A 22,526-nucleotide genomic window follows, 5' to 3' on the forward strand; every position below is an offset into this window, starting at 1 on the left:
AATCATTATTTACTGAGAGACATAACTCATTTTGGAGACTTCAGTTCTTAACATGCAGTGATAATAATAATAATCATAACTAACATTTATTAAGCACTTACCTATGTGCCAGGCACTCTAAAGGTTTTATGTGGATTAGTCCCACAACAACCCCATGAGGTAGATATTTTCATTATCTCCATTTACAGGGGAAGAAACTGAGGCACAAAGTGGTTAAGTAACTTGCCCAAGATCACACAGTTAGTAAGTGATAGAAATGTAATCCAAACTCAGTCTAACTCCAGGCCCTGCGTCCTTAACCACAAACCATACAGCCATACACAGACAACCAGAGATACACTACACACACCACACATGTGCACACAAACTCATGATACATTGCTTTACTTGCATCACTACTTTTATTTTACTTCATTATTTTTCCCCCACTAAGTCTTCACTGTTACAATTTTGACATCACTCTGATCCAAGGGCTATGAAATCATGTGATATGGGATGGGGCCTGGGGAAGAAGAAAGGAGATGTGATCCATCCTGAAAGACGGTGACCTACCTGCTCTTGTTTCTTGAAATAATAACTATTTAAGAGCAAGGCTTATCCTTTGAATTATTTGCTAAATCTATGTATCCATATCTTGAGGTCCTTACCAAGTAGTATTATAAAGGATAGATTATATATCTGACACTTAGGGAGTTTATGGAGTTTTCTTAACAAAAGATATAACCATATTTATACGGTGTTACTTATTTCTGGAAAAGCCTCTTTAAGAAAAAAGACCACTGGTCTTAGCATGAAGATGAAATAATTCATCATGATATATAGTACTTATATCAGTATATATGTATATATTTGCATATGTGTATGTGTCTTAATATTATAATACAATATGGTATAGAACAGTACAATAATATAATATAATATAGATTAAATTCACCTGTATTTGAATGCTAGAATGCAAAATTTAGAGTTACTATATCAGTACGCAAAACTTTCATCAACTTATACTCATGTAATGTAGAAAAGGTGAGAGCACCCATGTTTAATAGTTGGGGCAAAACATCTCCTGCATTACTGACAGCAGTATATACTGAGATGCAATAATATTCATACTCTTTGACACTTCCAGTAATCTCCTATCTGAGAATTTATTATAAGGAAGTCATCCAAAGGACAGAAAAACTAGACTTGTATCACGATTATTATTCACAATGACAAAAAATTGGAAATGACCTAAATGTTATTATAACTTAATGGTTCATTAAGTTATAGTGCATCAACTTGATTGAATAGTAGGCAGCAATTTCATATCATTGCCAAAAGATTGTAGAGATATAAAAATACTTAAAATATAATGCCAAGTGAAAAGCACTATAATAAAAATTGTTTCTGTGCCTTGACTAACAACTGCATAAAATTACTTTATGCATATTGACAGATTTTTTTCTCTTTTTTGCTTTCAGTTATGACTTTCATGACTCAATAAAAAATTCTTACTTTTGAATTTATCCTCCTCTATGAAGTTAATTGTGGAGTAGCTTGAAATTGCAGGAAAAAATATTAATGATGAAAAAAATTTGTGTGTGTTTGGGGAAAGTGTAATATTGGATCAACCAGCACATATGTGAGTAAGCCCAACCTTTGACTTTAGCAAGACAGTGACATGTCACATTCATGGTGTGAGGACAACATTTGCTACCTTTCCATGCCACATATTTTATGAAGATTATCAGAAGATTGTAAAGTAATCTGAAGTAATTGCATGAAAAATTCCTGGTTATAGAAAATATAAAATATTTACAAAATCTTTACATACTTTTCCCCTTCCTTTATTGGCTTTGGTTCTGTTACTTTTATTTAAGTGATTTATGATCTCTGAGCCTTTTACTGTAATCCACCTCAAATCTTTTCTGAATGTAGCACCGTATAAATAGGTAAGAAATAATAACAGTGCTTCAAGCGTACAAAGTAGTGGCCGTTCTCTGCATACAAAACTGTAGATAATATTGAAAAAAGTTACTGCCTTAAGGGATACAGTTTTTCACATTTCTGAACATTTGGCATCATGTAATGTGACTGGCATTTGGTGTGATCTACTCAAAAAACTACTAATACCTTGTTCTTAAATTATAGCTTCCTTAGAAAGACACAGCATTCAGCAGTAAACCAGACTCCCCACTGGTTTCTGAGAAGGGAAACATCTTTATTTTGAAGACAAAGAAACTGAAGCACACATACACTAAGAAGCTAAATAATATACAATAAGAGCTAAAATGGATGGAAATCGTACTACGTGACAGGCATTGCAGAGCACCTTACGGCTACCAAATCACTGACTCTCTCCAACAACCCACTGAGGAAGGTACTACTGCTAAATTTCAGTTTGAAGATGAAGAAGCCCCAAAAGAAATGTTAATACTTTGCCCCAGATTCAAGGTAGAAAGACAGATATCTCAAATTGCTCATAACATAATGCTTAAAAAGTTTTAGAATTATAAAGTGTTTTGTAAATATCATGTAGTTTAGAAACCATAATCCACAGTATATATAGGGAGATGGAGAGTTTGGAAGATTACTGGTAATACATCTGAGGCAACAGGCAACCTAGCAATGAGAAAAATGTATGAAACTTACCCAGTCTCCTTATATTCAGTGAAGAAATTCCCAAAACATCATACTGCTTTTCCAGTTATTAAATTCTGTCCCATAACATGCAGTATAGGATCCTACATTTAACTGCATTATATGTAACTCATCTCTTACATATGTAAAGATTGTTCCTTTCACCTTATTGACTTAGTATTCATCATATTTAGCATCAAAATTAAGGTAGAGACTTTCATTTCATATCCTTGATTCTTCCATACCTCTCACATCCCAGGACCAATCCATTTGCAGCAAGTCCTGTAGATTTGATTTCCAAAACATCTCTCAAATCCATCCCTTAATCTCACCACAACTGCCAACACCCTGGTCCAAGCCACCATCCTCTCTCTTCCAGACTTCTGTGAATGCCCCTGGTCTCCCTGCTCCCATAACTGTGCACCCACCTCCCCCCTCCCCCCACCCCCACCCCCCCACCATCCTATTCTCTGTAATGCAGCTAATGGAAATACAAATCAAAGCACATAATTCCTTGGTCGAAAAAGCCTTTCATACTCTGATTTCCTCTTTGTTTCCCTCTCTTCTCCAGCCACTCCACCCCTGGGCGATGACTCTGCCTTCTTCCTATTCCCACTGCTTGTGATGCTCTCACTCCAGCTCTTCTCAGCCCTCATAAACCAGCCCAAGTAGCACCTCCTCAGAGAAGCCACTTCTCAGACCCTGCTAGTATTATTCTTTACCACCGCTCTCACTGACGTCCCCTACAGCACTAATCCCAATCCATAATTATTTTACTCATCTATTTTCTTACCTATTTATCATGTGTCTTCCCAGCTAGACTTTCAGCTCCATGAGGAAAGGGATTGGGGGTCTCCTGTGCATGATGTATCTTGCCTGCCTTGCATTGCATCTCACATGGCAGACACATAACAAATAATCAATGAACGGCTCAATAACAATCTAGTGAAATATTAGAAAGGGAGCAACGAATGTGTTCAGTAGGTATTGCTTACTCATTTGTTTTCATGAAATATCCAAAGTTAAAACACTGACATTCAAAGATTTAAAAAAAAAAAAGTAACCTAGTGCAACACTTACTGTGTGGCAGGCTCTTTTCTAAATGTTTTATGTGGATTGATTCATCTAATCCTAACAACAAGCCACTAAGGAGAGTGTTATTTGTGTCTTTCTTTCACAGGTGAGACACCAGGCCCAGAAAAGTCAGCAGTCGCTCATTAGTTAGTGAGGGGAGCATGGTGGCTGTCATCTCTGCAGGCTTAACCACTAAATATTCTGCCTCTCAAGGTAAAACTCCAACGGCATATGTTTTAAATTTATCTTCTTAAAATGTTCTGATCTAGTATCATTTCTAACTCAGTCAGTACTTCCATGGCCAAATGCTAGCAGAAATGTCTATTGCCCTAGGAATTAAGCCAAACAAGCTGAAAAAAAGAATAGAGATTGTCCACAGGCAGTAGCCCAAGAGCCACTCCAGACCGTGGGTCTGCCAGCCCTCCTCCCTCACTCGCGTGGCTGGCTGAGAGAGGATGTGATGATAGTAACAAGGTCACATATTAGATATGCCTTTTCTCCAAAATCTCACCAAAATCACAGACGTCATCTGGCTTGGCTTGCTCCATCTCTGGGGCATTGGCAACCCCTTCATTTCAGAAACATAGAAAAGTAGAATCAGCTTGAGGTTCTAGGTGTGAGGCTGTTTGCCTCGTATAACTGTGTATATACTGTGTATCCGAGAGAGTTCTCATATTTGATGAACACTAATAAAAGAGAGACTCTGGAGGAATGAGGCTATGAGGCTTAACTTGTGCTGCCCAAGTAAGGCCACGAATACTCAGGATATGCTTGAAAATAGACAGGGTCAATTAGAGTCTAATTCTTGCTCCACTGAAGACCTTCTCAAGGGCAAAATTTGCTCTCATTTTCACCTTTCAGAAAATGCCAATGAATAACATATTACTATCATATGTAAACACACTACATCTACACTAAGTATGTGACAAAAAAACATAAATGAGTAAAAAAAAAAAGTGCTCCAATTTTATATATACATACAATTGGTATCTTTTCCCAAATAACTGTGTCAAGTTAAGACAGTATGGAGGGAAAAGTGACACATTACTCCCTATAACAATAGATTTTGGTTAGTAATTTTGAATCAGGAACCAGAAGTAAAACATAAGTGCTTAATTCTGAAAATACTGTTTTCTTCTTCTTTTTTTTTCTGTAGATAAATGTATTCTTGATTTTTCTCTTAACACATACAGACATGCCTGCAAGCACCTATTTATATGTCTGTATATCTCAAGACACATAAATTCCTGCAAATAGTTGCTTATGCAGTTGAGATTCTGGAATGTGGGAGTAAATATAAGAAGTTGAGCTTCATGAGATCCTGTTCTTTCGTCCAGAATTTCTTTTGTCCATGGTTCCTGGTTGATCGAGTTTTGCTTCATAATAACTTACTGTTCATTCATCCTGCTGTCATCTATTTTGCACATTGTTAAGAATATTGAGTTGTAAGAAGAAATAGGTCAGATGCCATAAAGAATAGCATTTATAATTGTAACTGACAGTCATTTTTATAGTTTAGGTTTTTGGTGATACCTTAAGAATATATGGAATTTCTTGATGTGTTGCTGAGACTAGATTTGAATATATATGCTTGGGTCCTACCGAAGAAGAAGGGAGGAAAGGGTTTGTAAATAAGGACACAGGGCTTTCATTAGGTTTAGAACCTTCAAGTGGGCATGACAGGTGACCTTGGAATGTCACCTGAAGCAGGTCAAGTAAGCCTGGACTTGGGCTCAATAACAACACAGAGGCCTGAGACCTCGGCCAAGGGGAGGACAGTGGAGGGTTCTCTCCTTAATTCCAGTGTGGGTACAGGTTGTTAATATTTTATTTCTCTCCTCTCTAAGGAGAGATAGGAATATGTAGGTCCAATATCGTGGTGGGGACCCTTGGACTCCCAGCCTGGAGAGCATAGTTCAGAGAAAGAGAATGATGCCCCAGAACTTATAGGATTTTATCTTTTAAACCAAATCCATCAGATTTAACAATCTTTGCCTTTGAGACCAAAAGGTAATTATAATTTAAGATCCTGATCCTGAGATTCCGAGAGATTGAGTGACCTTAAGAATCACATAGTCCACCCCTTTCATTTTAGAGTTCAGGAAAATAAAACTCAGGTTAAGTGAATAATCCAAGGTCACAACTGGCTAATGGCAAAGCCGATACTGGAGCCCAGATACCCTAATTTTTAGTTCAGATGTCATCTCTCCATGTCTCCCAGAGTTCTTGGTTCTTAAAAAGACCAGAAATATCTTGAAACCATGAATCCCTCATGAGTCAAATTCCACTTAAAATGCAGCTTTCTTGAGGTCTGTGATTTGGGTTTCTGCTCAAGATGCAATTGCAAAGGCCCATTTGCTGTGCACAGGACTGACCACTCCACCTTCCAAAAGATAGCGGCAGGCTTGGCCAACATTGCTTAACTTGAGCTGACTAAACAGGCCCCTAACGGCCCTATAACAAGGGGTTCCTTAGTCCATCTAAAAGTAAATGCTTCCAGAATTACCATTTCCACCCAGAGTTTCCAGAAACTCTCACCAAGGGGGTAAAAGTAGACGTACGGTTCAAACCGACTGTTTCAGAGAATGGCGGGATGTTTTCACAGTGATAGGAGCTCACTGCAGTCTGCAAGATGTCAATTCAGCAATGTTTTCCATTTTAAGCCTGGGAGTCTGCCATTCTTTTCAGGGAAGACCAAGGGTTGCAGAGATCTATCGAGTCCAAAATTGGCATTTTCCAAAGCATTAGCGTGTAGAACAGCAAGGCACAGAGGGAGTCACCTCTTTAAAGTGAAATAGGCAATTTCTTTCCTTGCCATTTATTAAATTTCTTATCTGTTTTTGTAGAACCCATCTCCATGGTAACTGTAAAATAAAATCTGTCATTTGGTATTGAATTTCTAAGAATGGGCTTATAACACCCACCAAATGTTTTACTTTTGATGGTCAATTCTCCCCAACAATAAATGCTGGAGTAAAGCAAAGTGTAAGCTTTGGGTTGAATGTGCCTGTTAATTCCAGCAAAGGTGAGATTGTTTTCCCTTAAATCTTCTGGGTAATTGCCTTAACCCTCCACTTTAACTGAACCTGGAGGCATAGCCGAGAAGTGTTTCTCTCAGGGTTTTATCTTTAGTTTGTAGATAGGTATTTATTATACAACATAAATGGAACATAAAACAAGCTTTAAAAAAACAAAGCCTTTTGAGAATAAATCTTATTCAAACTACCAATTACCCACCATCTCATCACTGAAAGTGAAAGCTGATCTTTTTTCCAGCTACTAGATGAGTTTGCTGCTGCCAGCTGGCTGTCTAATTTCCTCCCTCCTCTCCGGGTCTCTGTTTCCATCTAACTTCCCGCTTTTAGCCCACAGCCTTGAACTCCTACTAGTTGATAAATGTTCTAAAATGTTCAGTGCTCTTCCCTGTGTCCTATTCACCGCTGGGCCTCTATTTGGTGTTGGGCATTTTATTTTAAAGCCAGCTCTTAATTATTTAGATGCCAGTTAGCCAGGGGTCTGGAATTAACTTGACTCTGCTCTTTCTCCATTTCTTTTCCGCTGCCTGCCTTTTGGCCACAGCACAGCTTGTTAGTTCCTTCATGAGGGAATGAGGGGCAGGAGCAGGGTAGGGATAAAAGCTTGGAGACTCAAATAAGCTCATTTCATTACTTGCTGGCAGCTCTGGTTAAAAGTTTGGCAAGGGAGCGTATTAAAAGCACATAATAAAAGTAAACTTTATCATGTACGTCTCATTTATCCAAGCTCTCCCAGATTCCCATTCCTGGGGTTAAATTGGAAGCTGGCAGAATTGCACTTGGTACCTTATATTATGGCAGGAAAATTAGAGTTTCTCTGACTTGGCAAAAGCTTGTTTAAGGAGCAGCTTTGCTTGGTACTGAACCCTTTCGGATCAGCAAGCACGGGGCAATCAGCCATTGGAAATCAAGCTACCATGTTGTCACAGGCTCCCCGCAGCTGAGCTGCAATGGTACTACCTAACAATGGGGTTTGTGTTTTTGTTGCATTTCAATTATTTTTTTCTGAATAAAACAAGAAAAGAAAAAGCCAGATGAGGGAATTGGAGTAAAGATGCTCTTATACTGGTCATGCAAAAATGCCGTGCTAAATTCTTCAATTAGGACAAATTATTATACCATTATTTTGCCTCAATTGAGATACAAAAATAAAATATTGCTGGGCCATGAATTGCATTCTAAAAATAAAAGTAGAGTTCAGTTTTATCAGTTTCCAATTTTCTGAGGACAATTTCAATTTTAAGGAAACTATAACTTTGAAATCCTCTTCCTTATAGGATTTGATGGCAACATTGGATTCTGAAAGACTAGGACAGCTATTAAAACGTAGCATGTATGAGGAACTTATTCTGAAATCTTCAATTTGTACTGTTATTAAATCTTCTAGTAATTTTTATTTTATTGGTATCTAAAGATCTGAGAATTGTATTTTCCCTTATGTCTACCACGTGTGTCAGTGTGTCTGAGAGTCTTCCCCTCGTCTGGGGAAAAGAAAGCTAAAAGACAAAGAATGTGGGAGATCATATAAAAGATAAATTTAGATACAAAGAGAAATTTCATACCTTTAAGTGGACTTTTAAGCATCAGAATGCATCTCTAAAGGGATGGTAGGACTGTCTTTGAAGACAAAATAATTTCTCATTTACACGGATAACTTAAATATGATTCTGTGTGATGAGAGGGTAGTTGGCTGAAATGATCCTTAAGGGGGTGTTATTTGTACAGTGGAGAAGAATTATTGGCCAGACAGCTGGGTTCAAATCCTTGTTGTGCAACTTACCAGTAGTGTCACCTTGAGCAACACACATAATATTCATGGGCTTCAATTTTCTCAGCCATAAAATGAACACAATGACTCACAGTGGTTTTGCAAATATTAAATTCGATCAATATAAAAAGTCCTTACCATGGTGGCTATATCATAATGTGTTTTCAGAAGGTAGTAGTCTTTTATATTAAGGTCCCTTGCAACTTTCTAAAAATAGAGTAGTGCTACAGATGCTAATTTAACCTCTGAATAACTCCTCTGAACGCCTAATAAAATAAAGCAGTGAACATGTCCATGCTAATGCTTATCCTGGTAAATCAGGGGATAGATACAAGAAAGAGGTGCTAAGGCAAATCAATTTTTGCCTAATTCCTGTCTTTTTGATAGCTCATAGCACTAAACCTCTTTTCATTGTTATGATTTTTATCTATTGTTAATTGGTACCCTATCTACTTTCAAAAAAGCTTTGAGATCACTTAAAATAAAAACAAATATATTATATATTTCTGATAGAACTGTTAAACATTTAAATTTAAAAGAAAGTTTAAAAAAACAGCAGTTAAAATAAAGAAAAAGAAAAGAAGAGATCATTATGTCAGGAATCAGAGATAATCATTGAGTTACTAAAGTTGAAGTTGAGGTTTCAGTTTAATATTGAGAGTCCTGGCAGCCAAAGCAAAAAGGGCTCCTTTTATTATTAAATTCTTAGAACCTTAATGGAATTAGTTGTTTGTGTCACTTCAGTGTGGAATCTTGCAAGGGGTTGCTGCTCCTTTCATGGGGCTTCGACTCACCCTTCACCCTCCATCAATGTTTCCCCATGTAGGTCTTTACTTTTAATGTACAGTGAATTAAGGGTTTGAATCCTTGTTCATCGTTTTGAATTATCTTGATAAAAGGCAGAAATTACTTGTAAGCAGAAAACACAAACCAAGAAACTCATGTTTACAAGGTCTGAACTATGTGGAAAAAAGAGTTGGTAAAGTATAAAAATAATATGGCCAAATCTTTCCCTCCTTAGTCTACATCTATAGATATAAAGAGGATTCCCAACTTTTGAGGGTATTTTAAGCATCCACATGCATCTGTAAGGGAATTGTGGGGCTAATCTTTGAAGACAACAGTTCTCAATTACACTTTAAATGAGTTAAATTTGATTCTGTGTGGTGAGTGGGTGGTTGGCTGAAGTGACTCTTAAAGAGGTGGTACTTGCACAAAAGCAAGTAGATTTTCAGGAATTATCCAGACAGCTCAGGCTGCATTAGCCTGGTCTCAGCTAACTCTTTGCTTGTCACTAGACATAAAAGGTTTTTTTTTTAAAAAAAGATTTGCTGTTTATACAATTCCTTGGATCCTTGAGAATTTCCAAGTAGCTCACCAAATTGTACCAACTGCCTATTCCATGCCAGGCACTGTGCACTGTGGGAATCCATCTGTATGTTTATTATCAGCATCCAATTAGCCCAGAAGAAATGAGGAGATGCTCTTAAATTGGGGGCTCATCTGACCCAACCTGAGCCAAGAGGCTTGAGTGGTCCTTTGTTTGTGCTGTGGCTGGAAGTTGCTATTTTTTTTTATGCCATTTGTCTTTTCTGGTTTCCATTTCAAAGATCATCCTTGTCAATATGTAACCTTATTTTCACAAAGACTTTCATCATGTTTGACTTCCTAATTAGTTTCATCTCTTGTCTCTCCATCTGTTGTATACTCAATTTATTAAGATCAGTAGTGCAAATGTAAGTTTTATGTAATTTGAATTGCATGCCTACAAAAGATAAACCATAGTGGTCTGAATGTCCCTCAAACAATGTGTGCCCATTACTTCCTCCTGTAAAAATGAGCATCATATTGTATGTTTCCTACACATTTTAGGTAAACCGCCAGGATTACTGAGATTAATTTGGGCAATTCTTGTGGGTACCTCACAATATACACAATAGTGCTGAATAAATATTATGTGGTAATGACTTCTTAGTAGAAAAATTATTGTGTAGTAGACAGCATTATTGTAGATTAGCCAAAAGCTATAAATTTTTTTACTCTCTAAAATAAGAAAATATTGTTACTGCTGAACTATTTTATGTCATCTTGTATATAAGCATGCTATTTTAAATCTTTAAAAAAGCAGAATACTTGTGCTACATTTCCTTTCTTCTAACATAAGATTTAATGACCATTGAGAAATATTTACCTTATTTTAAACCCTCTGTGCTTTGAGATCTATCACTATATAGCTTTGTCAACATCTCTCACTCCAGGATAAGTCTGAAAAAGTTACCTTATGCTATTTTGGAGGAACTTCTGTCAAAAAAGAATGGTTTATTATCTCTTAGCTCAAGAAGAATCCATGTCTAGACCCTGTAGCAAAGAAACAAAGCATATCCATCCCCAGAAGCTGCCATTGTTATGGCAGTGTCTTTTATTTGCATCTTGCCAGGGGTATCAATAAATCACTGGTACGTGGTACACAGCAGTACACCATTCAGCCATACTGGGAAAAGAGGGGCATTAGCTCTCAGCCCTGTCCTTTCCGGAAATGAATTCTGCTCTGTTTACCTACCAAATTTGTTACTTCCTCCATATAAGAAGGCATTCATGAGAACTCAGAGACCCCTGGATTCTTTCAACAATCTGTTTTGAAGACAAATAACCCAATTTAAAAATGGACAAAAGATTTGAACGGACACCACACAAGGTATATGAATGGCCAAGAAGCATATGAAAAGATGCTCTATATCTCGCATCATCAGAGAAATGCAAATTAAAAACACAATGAAATACCACTACACCCTCACTAGAATGGCTAAAGTTTTAATGACTGATGACATCGAGTGTTGATAAGGAACCAGAGCAATTGGAATTCTCATATGTTGCTGATGGGAATGCAAACTGGTATAGCCACTTTGGAAAATCTCATAAAGTTAAACATACATTTCCTGTGTGAACCAGCACTTTGCATTTCTAGATATTTACTCAATAGAAATGAAAACATATGTCACACAAAGATGTATACGTGAATGCTCATAGTAGCATTATCCATAACAGCAAAAAACTGGAAGTAATTTTAATCTCCCTCAACTGGTGAGTAAATAAACAAAGTGTGCTATATTCATACCACAGAACACTACTCAGCAATAAAAATGTATGAGATATTAATACATGCAACAACATGGATGAATCTCAAAAACATTATGCTAAATGAAAGAAATCAAACACAAAAGAGAGGTTACTGTGTGACTCCATTTATATGAAATTCTAGAAAAGACAAAACTATAGTGACAGAAGGCAGATCAATGGCCACTTCAGTTTCGGGATTTGAGGAGAGGATTTTTTGCAAAGAGCACGAGGAATCTTTAGGGTGATAGAAATATTCTGTATCTTGATTTTGGTGGTGGTTGCATGATTATATATAATTACCAAAGTTTATCAAACTGAACACTTAACACTGATGAATTTATTGTATGTAAATAATACTTTAATTTAAAAATGTTATGCTAGCTGCTGTTTTGACTCATTCTATTTATTATGAAGTGATAAAATCGACTCCAAATTATTGACCCTTGTTACTGAGAAAATCAACTCATAATCTCAGAAGCCGTCTCACACCATGACTGTTCCCATGAAACATGCCATTCCCTTTCTTTCTACTTCTGTTTTCAGAATGCAGTTGCTGCAAACATCCGTGTGTTATTTTTTTCTCTTTGTTCTATGTCATAAGCAACAAGCACAGTGCCATTGGAGAAGTAAGCTGTTCTACAAAAATGTATACCCCTTCACTTAGGAAAATGTAGTAAGAATTCTTTACAAGACTCTGTTTTGAAAATGTTTGTATTCATAAGAGTGATAATATTTAGAATCAAATATGTGCAAATAAGGTTGTTGGTACAGCAAGGTATAAACCACTAACCTCTCACTTATCTGCTGAAGGTGTGAGAATGACCAACTCATTTCAGTAAAAAGGAAGAGTGAGACCTACACGAGGCCTCACAGGAACGAGGGTCATTTGTGGAGGTTACAGGGTTTGTATATATACAAAAACAAACTTCAAACCTACAACTGTTTGAAATTAAAATGGGCTGCCTTGTGAAGTAGTGAGCCTCCCTTTACTAGAGATAATGAAGCACAGGTTGAATAAACACTTGTACAAATGTCATAGATGTTATTCCAGCATCAGCTAAGAGGTGAGTCTGCATGATCTCCAAGGTCTTGCTCAACGCTGAGATTCTATTATTCGACTACATCATTAACGACCTTCTCATCTGCAGTTTCACCAAAGTCATGGATCAAAAATCTAGATTGCAGAGAGAATGTGCTAGTGGTCACAGACCGCTTTCTTGAGCAAGTTTGAGAACTTGGCTACAGAGAGCAGAAAGAAAATAAGAAAATAGTGGTACATGCCACAGGATCTCGACAGGGTCTAATGAGCACCTACTTTTTAAGAACATGAATTTCAAAGACAACAGAAAGGAAGGAAGTTGAAAAGGGAAAATTGAAGTGAGAAAGAAATGAAGAGAAAATTGAACAGAAAGGAAATGAGAGGATACAGTGTAGGTCCCTGTATATGAGGTAAAGTCACTGGATGGTTTTTAGCTTTTCAGTAAAGTGGGAGGCAAAGTCTTTTGAAAAGGACGGGGAGAAGATGAGACTGAGGGTTTAAAGAAACATAAGGCGGAGAAAGGATGAATGAGAGGATGTTTGAGGAGACACAGGTGTCAACATAAAATTAAATATCTTGGATGGGTTATTCACATGTTCTGTGTCTCCCCTGGCAGCTCACATACAAAAAAAAGCAGACAGCAGGTGATCGAGGATTGAGAGTAATGTTTAGTACAGTCTCAGCTAAAGATCAAGGGATAAGAGAGATTTCCAGCAGTGGAAAAGAGCAGCATTAATGTAGTAAACTTGAAAGACCCAATGAAGCTAGAAAGTTTAATGATGTGAGTACAGCAGAGGATGCTTAGAGCTTTTGGTAGAGAAGAAGAACAGGAACAATCTCAACAATAATCAACATTTAATGGTATTTTACCAAGAGTTTTTATAGACATCAGTTTATTTCATTGCTGCAACAACTCTGCGAGGCAACATTATCTCCTAATTTTCAGATTAGGAAACTGAGGCTGAGATCCAATGAGAGACACTCACTAGGTCACAAGGCTGACATGGTGAGGCTGGGACGTGAACCAGGTCTTCTAATAGCAAACAATCCTTCTCTTCCTTGGAACTCGACTGTCTTTTCTGTGTGTAGAGCCCAGTGTAAGGGATGGAGTGGGAGAGAGAAGCAGCAAGCTTCTCAGGACAGAGGCTGTCGTGTTCCTCACCATGTCTTCAGCATCCCCCGGTGTTAACCAGCACACGGCACGTACTCAATAAATACAAGGGAATTGAGAGATAGCACAAGTCCTATAAGGAAAACTCTTCTGTGAAACAGCTTGAAAACCACAGAAATATAAATAAATCAACCACTTCAAGTCGCCATTCCTTTGTAATACGTAAACCATCACGTTCAGGTTTTTGACCTCCATCTTCTTCAGTCTTTTTATTTGTTGTATTTTTTAATTGCACTGTTTGACACCCCTTGAAATTTCCCTTTTTTATTTTTGTTTTTAAAATAATTAGTCCAGAGCTATAACCTATATGACAGTAACAATTTAGAAAGGATTAATAAAACAATATATTCATCTGTTTTCATTTAGCATGAGTTAGATACTAAAAACCTATTTAAATGATATAAATTGTCAAGTCCCTATCATTTTGGTGTGTATTGCTTATTCTATGCATCTTAGATGGTAATAAGTATGGTTTGAATTAAATTACAGTTATCGGCATTACATTCTGTCAATACATATTTAATGCCCACAGGAGGAGTTTATTTCTAGAATTGCCTTCAAGATTTTCATTAACTGCAAAGTTGCAAAATGCTGACCACACTTGAATGCATTTTATAATCCAATGGTCTGCAAACCAGGCCATGTGTACCCATAGAAACTTTACAGAGGTTTGCAAGCAGGGTCAAAATCAATTGGCAGAGCCACAGCTTCCAGATGTATGCTTTCCTAGATGGATCTGCCTCAGAACCTAGAGTTGAATGTCATGCTACACCTCCTTTCTCATCTCCTTCAAAATCTCCTTTCTTTCACTTTACAAAAGAAATGCATACCTCTCACTCATCCTGCATTTTTCAATATGGCAAAGAGAGAGACTTAGGGTGTAAGTATAGTGTACTTGGGGACACTACAAAAAGGGACACTTTGAAATACTGTGTCTGCCAAGCCTTCTTTTATCTGGGCACCAAGTCTGTCTCTCAATTGCATATCCAAATTATTGCAAGGAGGAAGTGAAAATTTACATGTTTACTTTCCACAGTTCAACATTAAATATTCACATTAAAAAATATTGGAGATAAGTTGATGTGTAATATTTTCTTTTTGTTTAGACTTGAATAAGAAACATTTTATTAACTTTTTAACATTTTTAATATTAACATTTTTATTAATGTTAGCCAAATATTTACTGGATATGATAAATCCATATTCATTTTCTACTTGTGTACAAGTGAGTTTACTATCATTTTGTCAACCAATTCTTTGCTCATTTATTCCTTCTTACTATTTATGAAACCTATATTAAAATAATAGAGTTATGTTGTGGCTGGGGGGAAGTGGAGATGAAAATTTCAGAGATAGGTTCTCAACAGAACTACCTGAACTGTCTCGGGTTCAAAGTGATGCCTGGTGTGGTGCAAAGTGTGCATCGTGCTGGCTAGTTTCAGCATCTGTAAAATGCACCATCCACCTTAAGGTCTGGTGGTGAATCCCCAAAGAAACAACTGATATTAAATGTTATGTGGACTGTAGAATACTATGAACACAAGTATTTTTATCCTAGAATAAATAGAAGAGAATAAGGTGTAGTCATTAAAACCACCACTTCCTCCTTGATCCCTTATCTCATCACCTTTTCTCCTAACTGGTACTGTTATTTTCCTTCCACTTCCATTTGTCAACCAGCAAATGCTCACCGCACACCTGCTATCTGGTCAGTGCACCTTCCTCCTTTCCAGCAGCTTTAGGACCCTCTCCTCCTCTACAAATCTTCTCTTTATCTCCCATCCTTGCAGATAGGTGATGGCTAGCTTTGACACACCAAGCAGAAATCATTCCTCCTGGGGCACTGTGACAAGCTCATCAATGTGAAATTATGGATAAGGTTGCCCCTGAGAGACTCAGCTGGACCAGCCACAAGGTGTGAAACAAAGCTGTGTCTCTGAACACAATAGATAATGACCTTGATGGAAATGCTTAAGGGCAAGGCTAGCCTCTTTAATTGCACATACACTGTAATTCTATTTCACAAAAGCAATGATATCCTAGCCGCTGTTTCTCTGGCCACTCATTTTACTCTTTCATGGTTAAAAATGTCATTCTTTATAATGGCACCCACAGTGTGCTGCAATTATACAGACATGCACTTCCAGTTATAACCCTTCCCTTGATTAGAAGACACCAGCAAAGCACCTGCCAGAAAAAGTAGTCCATTGTAAATACTATTAGTTCCCCTTTTATATCAATGCAGAACTGTGCTGGCAATAAAATCAACTGATTGATGCTCGCCATTATCTGAGGCAAGAGTTGAGAGAGTTCCTAAAAGAGAAGTGTGAGTTTAGAAGTCACCTAATAACTCAGTGCATTAGTTTGGGAAGAATAGTCTGGATACCAAATTAGAAGCATCGAAAACAAACACCTGCTGTGCCAAGTGCCTTCTACATACACACGGTATTAGATTTGCATGGCGATTAAGTGCAGCAAATTATGTGTCTTTTAATTTACTAAAGATAAAGGTAAGTGCTAGCTATGAAGAAGTCCTGGACTGGGTCACTAAGCCAGGCTGTGAACTCTCCCTTCCCATATGCCTTTAAAAGCAGCTCTGCTCCTGGTAGGTCTGGCATGACTTCTGAGTCCTCCTGTCAGAAGGTGAGAGGATGGATCTACCAGTCTCTCAATGTTCCTCACAGGTTCTTTTTCTGTTTTCTGTGCATTTTCCTCCGGGACATCCTGACCATCAGTACATTTCCTCACTGGGACTAAGAAAGGTTTATATTGTTATGTCTTGACAGAAGTTTAGTTTTTTATGCATCAGAATTATTGTCTTCACTCATTCAATAAATAATTGCTGACTATCTCCCATGTGTGAGTTACTGATATTCTGTTTGCTAATATATTATGGATTCTTCTATCTCATGTGATTTATTCTTACTGTAAAACAAAGTAACTTAGAATAACTCCTCTTTTACCACACACTCCTCCCAAAATATTTAAGTCAAGTTTAGTTTTTGTTTTTTTCCCCCGGAAAGGTTTGTAAGAGTTCTTCAAGCTCTTACATTCTAAATGCTAGATGTTGAAACCCTAATAAAACTTTCCTATCCAACTGAAGCTTGATTCTGAGCATTATTTACTTAGAATATGGTGGCTTCTTTTTTAGGTAGTGAGCAGAGAACGTTTATACATGAGCCTTGAACAGAAGGTTGATGTACCTCTGGCCATTGGAAAGAATAAAGACAAGGGTTGTTAAGGAAAGATTCTCAGAGGTATCAGTCAATGCTTCTCTAACTCTGAGAGCTAGCATTCCCACAGTTACTCCACTCCTAGCCACCTTGATTGTGGCCAATGGCCTGGCATAATCACCAACCTTTGGACAATCCAAATTTCTCCATATGCTCCACATCACCCATTTCTACTCTGAGTAGATGAGCCTCTTAAAACCAATTACTTCAAACGTGCAGATTTTATCAGAAGGCTTTGCCTTACTTTTTCTTATCTGAATCTCATCTTTGCTCTGAAATCTCCTCTGAATCTCATCTTTCCTCTACTATGATGCCCTAATAACGAGGAAGTTGTTCCTACATGTGAAGTTCCATTTGAAATTCATCTGTTGCTTTGACACTCTTCTTCATTAACTTTCACTATGTTTTCTCAGTTTCTTTGACTTGAAGCTCTTATAATTTACCCAGCAGAAATCCCTTCAAAGGAGCAGAGGCATAGAGGACTTGAGAATTATTCAAAACAAAGAAAAGCAATAAGTATTGCAATTTAATCTTAGTAGAAGTTTAATTTTCCCAGTGTGAGAAAATAATATACCCATAAAATGTCACTGTAACATAAGGAGCTAAACTCATTTCTCCATCTATAGTTTGATAAGGAAAAAAAATTTAATGGGTAGTAGCTGATTGATAGTTTCCAGCATGGGGAAAACACGGTATAAATGGCTCCCAAACAATCCTCCAACCCACACTCTAGTAATAACACGGTAACAGACAAGGTATTTTAGGGAAACAACTGCTCTTAAGAAAAGATTTTCATGTAATTTCTTTTCCTTAAATCATACATCCAAGGTATTTTTATACATGTACATTAAGCAGTATCTGCAAACGATGACCTCCTAGGACTTTTAACATTTTTGAGGATCCTACACTTCTTAAAGAGCTTTCTGACTTCTCCCGCCACAGGGGACTATGGATATACAGGCAGATTGTCCCAGGGCCTAAAATAGTGACAAATTACCATTTAAAAAATAGTGACCTGACTTTTTCAGGTTCTTAAGGAAATTTACCTGGAAGTAGCTTAGGCACTGGCATCAATATGATGACTGTGACAAACAAGTGTTGATCATGATAAAAGCTCACTTTGCAGTTTAATTATACAAGAACTATGGAATTAGTAAACTGGTATGGTTAAATATCAAGTTCTAGAGAGATATTGGACCGGCCCGGCAAAACAATGAATTCTTTGCTATTTAGCAGCAGCAGAATTTTTTGTGAGTTATATAGAATTATAATGTACACCAGACACATATTATCAATCTCCAAATAATTATGTAGATTGTGCACCAGAATTTTACACTGCTTATCTTTCTGTAATGATTCAGAAAGCATTTCAATCAGAGCACCTCAGGGTAGGATCTGAAGTTCTCATTGTGCCAGAGCTGTGTGGAAGCTGGCAGCTAATAAAGGCGTCCTATTGATAAACTCCAGGCAAGGTAGAATTTGCTATAATTTGAAGGAATGCTTAAATATTTGTTTGACCCTGAAAATGTCCATAATCTTTCCCTGATCCTCAACACCATTCACACTACTGTCTCCATTGACCAATGCTGACAATTCCGATCATACACACATGCACACACTTGCCCATGTGTGTCGGTGCGCATGTTTAACTTACACACAAGTCAAAAAGTGGCCAAGATTATTTTGAAAGCTTTTTTTTATATGCAAAAAAACTAGTCTAGCCCGTTAGAATGGCTATAATCACCAAGACAAAAAACAACAAATGTTGGAGAGGATGTGGAGAAACAGGAACCCTCATACACAGCTGGTGGGAATGCAAATTGGTGCAGCCTCTATGGAAAACGGTATGGAGATTCCTCAAAGAATTAAAAATAGAGATGCCCTATGATCCAGCCATCCCACTACTGGGAATCTATCCAATGCACCTGAAATCAACAATCCAAAGAGGCTTATGCACCCCTATGTTCATTGCAGCATTATTCACCATAGCCAAGAAGTGGAAGCAACCTAAGTGTCCCTCGACTGACGATTGGATTAAGAAAATGTGGTATATATATACAATGGAATACTACTCAGCCATAAAAAAAGACAAAATCGTCCCATTTGCAACAACATGGATGGGCCTGGAGCGTATTATGTTAAGTGAAATAAGCCAGAAAGAGAAAGACAAACACTGTATGATCTCACTCATATGTGGAATATAAACAAACACATGGACAGAGAAAACTGGACTGTGGTTACCCGGGAAGTGGGGGTGGGGGGTGGGGGATGGGCACAAGGGGTGAAGGGAGTCATATATGGGGTGAAGGACAAACAAAAATGTACAACCCAAAATCTCACAATGTTAGAAACCATTAAAATATCAATAAAAATGTAAAAAAAAAAAAAAAAAAAAAAAAAAAAGGAAAAAAAAAAAAAAAAAAAACTAGTCTAATCTCTATTCTATTCTTCTAAGATCTAGGATCCATCTAAAATATTGCACTAGGGAAAAAGACAGAATCCAGCCTTGATAGGCTATGTGTTCATTTTTCCAGCTTTGTTGGGCAGTGAAAAAAATCTCTTCTGATATATGGCTTATTATAAAATCTATCAGGATTCAATTTGAGGGGCAAATAGTTGAGAAAAAAATATATTTATGCGTGCTCCCCAGTTCTCTTCCAAGGTGTTATTGAGTACATATGCAGCCCAAATGACAATGGGAGAAAAGAGTTTAGAAGTTGAGAGTGCAAGATGTAAGATGGGAAGAGAAAATAGAGCAGGAATTGTTGAAAAGAGGGCAGTGAGGGTTTTATGCTTGTTTTTGTTTTGTTTTTTCTTTGAGAAGGCACAGACTGAAACAGCTTTAAATATTTACAGGAAGGAACCAGTTATTTTATCCATCCATTCTTTCATTTAACAGACATTTTTTGACCATCTAGTGTGTATCAGACATCGTTCTAAGCGCTAGAGAACAGCAGCAAACAAGACAGGCTAGATCCCCATCCTTACTGAGGTTGCCATCTCTTTGGGGAAAATAGGAATAAACAACAAGCAAATAACATTAATTTTAGTTGGTGATAAATGCTGGGAAGAAAATGATACAAAGTGCTGTTGGAGGTGGACTATTACTTATATAGAGTGGTTAGAAAAGGCCTCTGTGAGGAGGTGACATTTCAGCAGAGGCTGAAGTGACGAGCAGAAGCCAGTCACGAAACAATATGAGGCAAGAGCATCAGAAGTAGAGGTAACTCTGAGGCAGGAACACACAAGTCGGTGTGTCCAAAGGGCTGAATGATGTCCAGTGAGTGTGGTACATGAGAGGAAGTGGTAGAAAATAAAATTTGAGAGGTGGGCATAGCCCATCAGCCACAGAAAGGACTATGAATGTTGTTCTAATCACAATAGGAATGTAATAGAGAGTTTTCAACAGAGGAAGTAGAATGATCTTATTTAAACTCTAAATCAATTAGTCTCTCTGTTACTTGGAGATGGATTATAAGAGAATAAAAGAAACAAAAAAATCTGTAAGACCAACTAGATGGCTACTACTGTAGTACATGTAAGAGAGAGATAGCAGTGAAATGGTGAAGAGTGATCAGACTTAGCCTAACAGCAGATGTAAAGCCAATAGGATTTGCTGACGGATTGCATGGCTGTGTAAGAAAAAGAAGTCCGTCTGAAGATTTTGCCTTGAGCAACTGGGCGGATAATGGTGCCATTAGGAAAATGAGATAGCATCATTCGGTTGGTGTGGGGAGAGGAATCAAGAATTCTGTTGCACTTTGTGCATTCCTATTGAAGACATTGACTATAATGAGAGAGAAAGGAGAAACGATAGTATAAGTTTCTAGAGAAAGCATAAGGATAGTATACAAAGCTTAGGGGGAGGAGAGATTATTAATTTTAAGGAGGGTCTGGTCTTCTATTCTACGGGAGGTGGGGAGGAGAGGATGGGTACTGAGTCATAGGTTTTCAGCTTAATAACATTAGTATTAAAAATACTTCGTTGCAGGGTTGATATTGCATTCTGATGATTGCTAATTTGTCTATGAAGTACAGGGAGACAGGGACAGAGAGGTGATGGAGATTTGAAGAGATTGGAGATAATTTGAAATATTTATTGTGGAGTCCGGGAGAATGAGGTGACTAGAAAGAAGCAGGCCAGCTGCCAGGAAGTGTTGAGGTTTCTTTGAGGTTAGTGACACGAATAGGTAGTATTTTATCTGCTCTGATGTACTATTTTTCTTTACCAGCACTCCATTGGTCAGGAACAGGCACAAATTAAACATAAAAGTGTATTCCTCTGGAGTTCATATTTTATCTGATGGGTGTGATGAAAATACAGAGAGGGAAAGTGTTGGAAAAAGTCCTATTAGAAAACAGACTTTGGAATCTAAGACATAAGGATGCCATTAAAAGATGCTTGGGCCATGAGCAAAGAGGTCAATGAATTGCAGGGAGTGACGAGGTAGAAAGAATGCTGAAGAATGAGCACAGTATGAGTAGCAGAGCAAGCAAAGTAGAACAAAAGAAAGTTTCAGACAGAATGTAGAAGGCTTGAATTATTCATTCAGGAGATGGTGATGACAAGGTCCAGGGGTAGGCATGGGGTACGTTTCTGAGATGGAGTATAGAAGGTCAAGGAAGAGGAGATAAACAAGCGAAGGAACTGAGGCCAACAGTGTTAAACGGGTCACCCGTGTGGATACTGAAACCACTTATTAGAGCCTTACTGGAGATGGAGACTGTGAACCAATTATCAGTCTTCAATGAATGAGCAGGATTGGGGAGTAGACAAAAGCAAGAAGGAGGGAGAAGGCAGTATCAGTGAGTGGCATGTTCATGAGAAGGGGTTGGGTCATAGTTGGATACAACAAAGCAAACAGAGCAACAGATCCACTGCCTCACTCTGGGGAACCACAGATGCAAAATAATATTCATCTACTCTTTGAGATGACTATAAAAAAAGTGATGTCCTCAGGAGAAAACCTAGTGGAGTAGATGGAAGGCTTTGAAAACAAACTACGGAAATAAGGGAGTGGAGGGGCATCTCCGGACGGCACAATGGAAGGAGTCATGAAGGAGAAGAGCAAGGAGGTCCATGTCTAGGACAAGGATCCTAGAACCTCATGGCCACAGTAGAGACTAGAAGGGCCAGACTTGGAGGGAGGAGTTATTCTATGGGCTTTAGACAGAAAAGAGAGAACAGGTAGATTCAGTCTCAAAGATCTTTTTAACTTCGAAGGGCACTAGTCAAATGGCTAAAGACCACTAGGGGCTGGTGACATCGGTCCAAAGCTTTGAAGCTCCTGCCTTCAGGAGCTATCCCGAGACTTTTCAGAATGATACGTTCTTTTTATTTTTTATTATATTTTATTTATTAAAAACAAATAATATTAGGGGCTACATTATTTCTCCCTAGTTTCTACTTATTTGGTTATGGTACAATTTCTGTAGTGGGTGAACTTGAGAAATGAATCACAAACATCAA

At 37.7% G+C, this 22,526-nt stretch overlaps 1 protein-coding gene across 2 annotated transcripts in view; it reads right to left on the reverse strand.

The window, feature by feature from the left end:
• The window catches only part of SLC35F1 (solute carrier family 35 member F1), a 384,161-nt gene that overhangs the window by 174,793 nt on the left and 186,842 nt on the right, over positions 1-22,526 (reverse strand). Inside the window, exon 1 of one of the 2 annotated variants that reach the window (XM_058566388.1) lies at positions 2,865-2,972. The exons of the other annotated variant lie outside the window; for it this stretch is intronic. Coding sequence (XP_058422371.1) covers positions 2,865-2,938 — 74 coding nt within the window. The 5' untranslated portion in view covers positions 2,939-2,972. Of the gene's footprint in view, positions 1-2,864; positions 2,973-22,526 lie in introns of those variants that run through there. 2 annotated transcript variants of the gene reach the window in all.

Source organism: Diceros bicornis, chromosome 23 (genome assembly GCF_020826845.1).
Source record: "Diceros bicornis minor isolate mBicDic1 chromosome 23, mDicBic1.mat.cur, whole genome shotgun sequence".
Classification (NCBI taxonomy): Eukaryota; Metazoa; Chordata; class Mammalia; order Perissodactyla; family Rhinocerotidae; genus Diceros; species Diceros bicornis.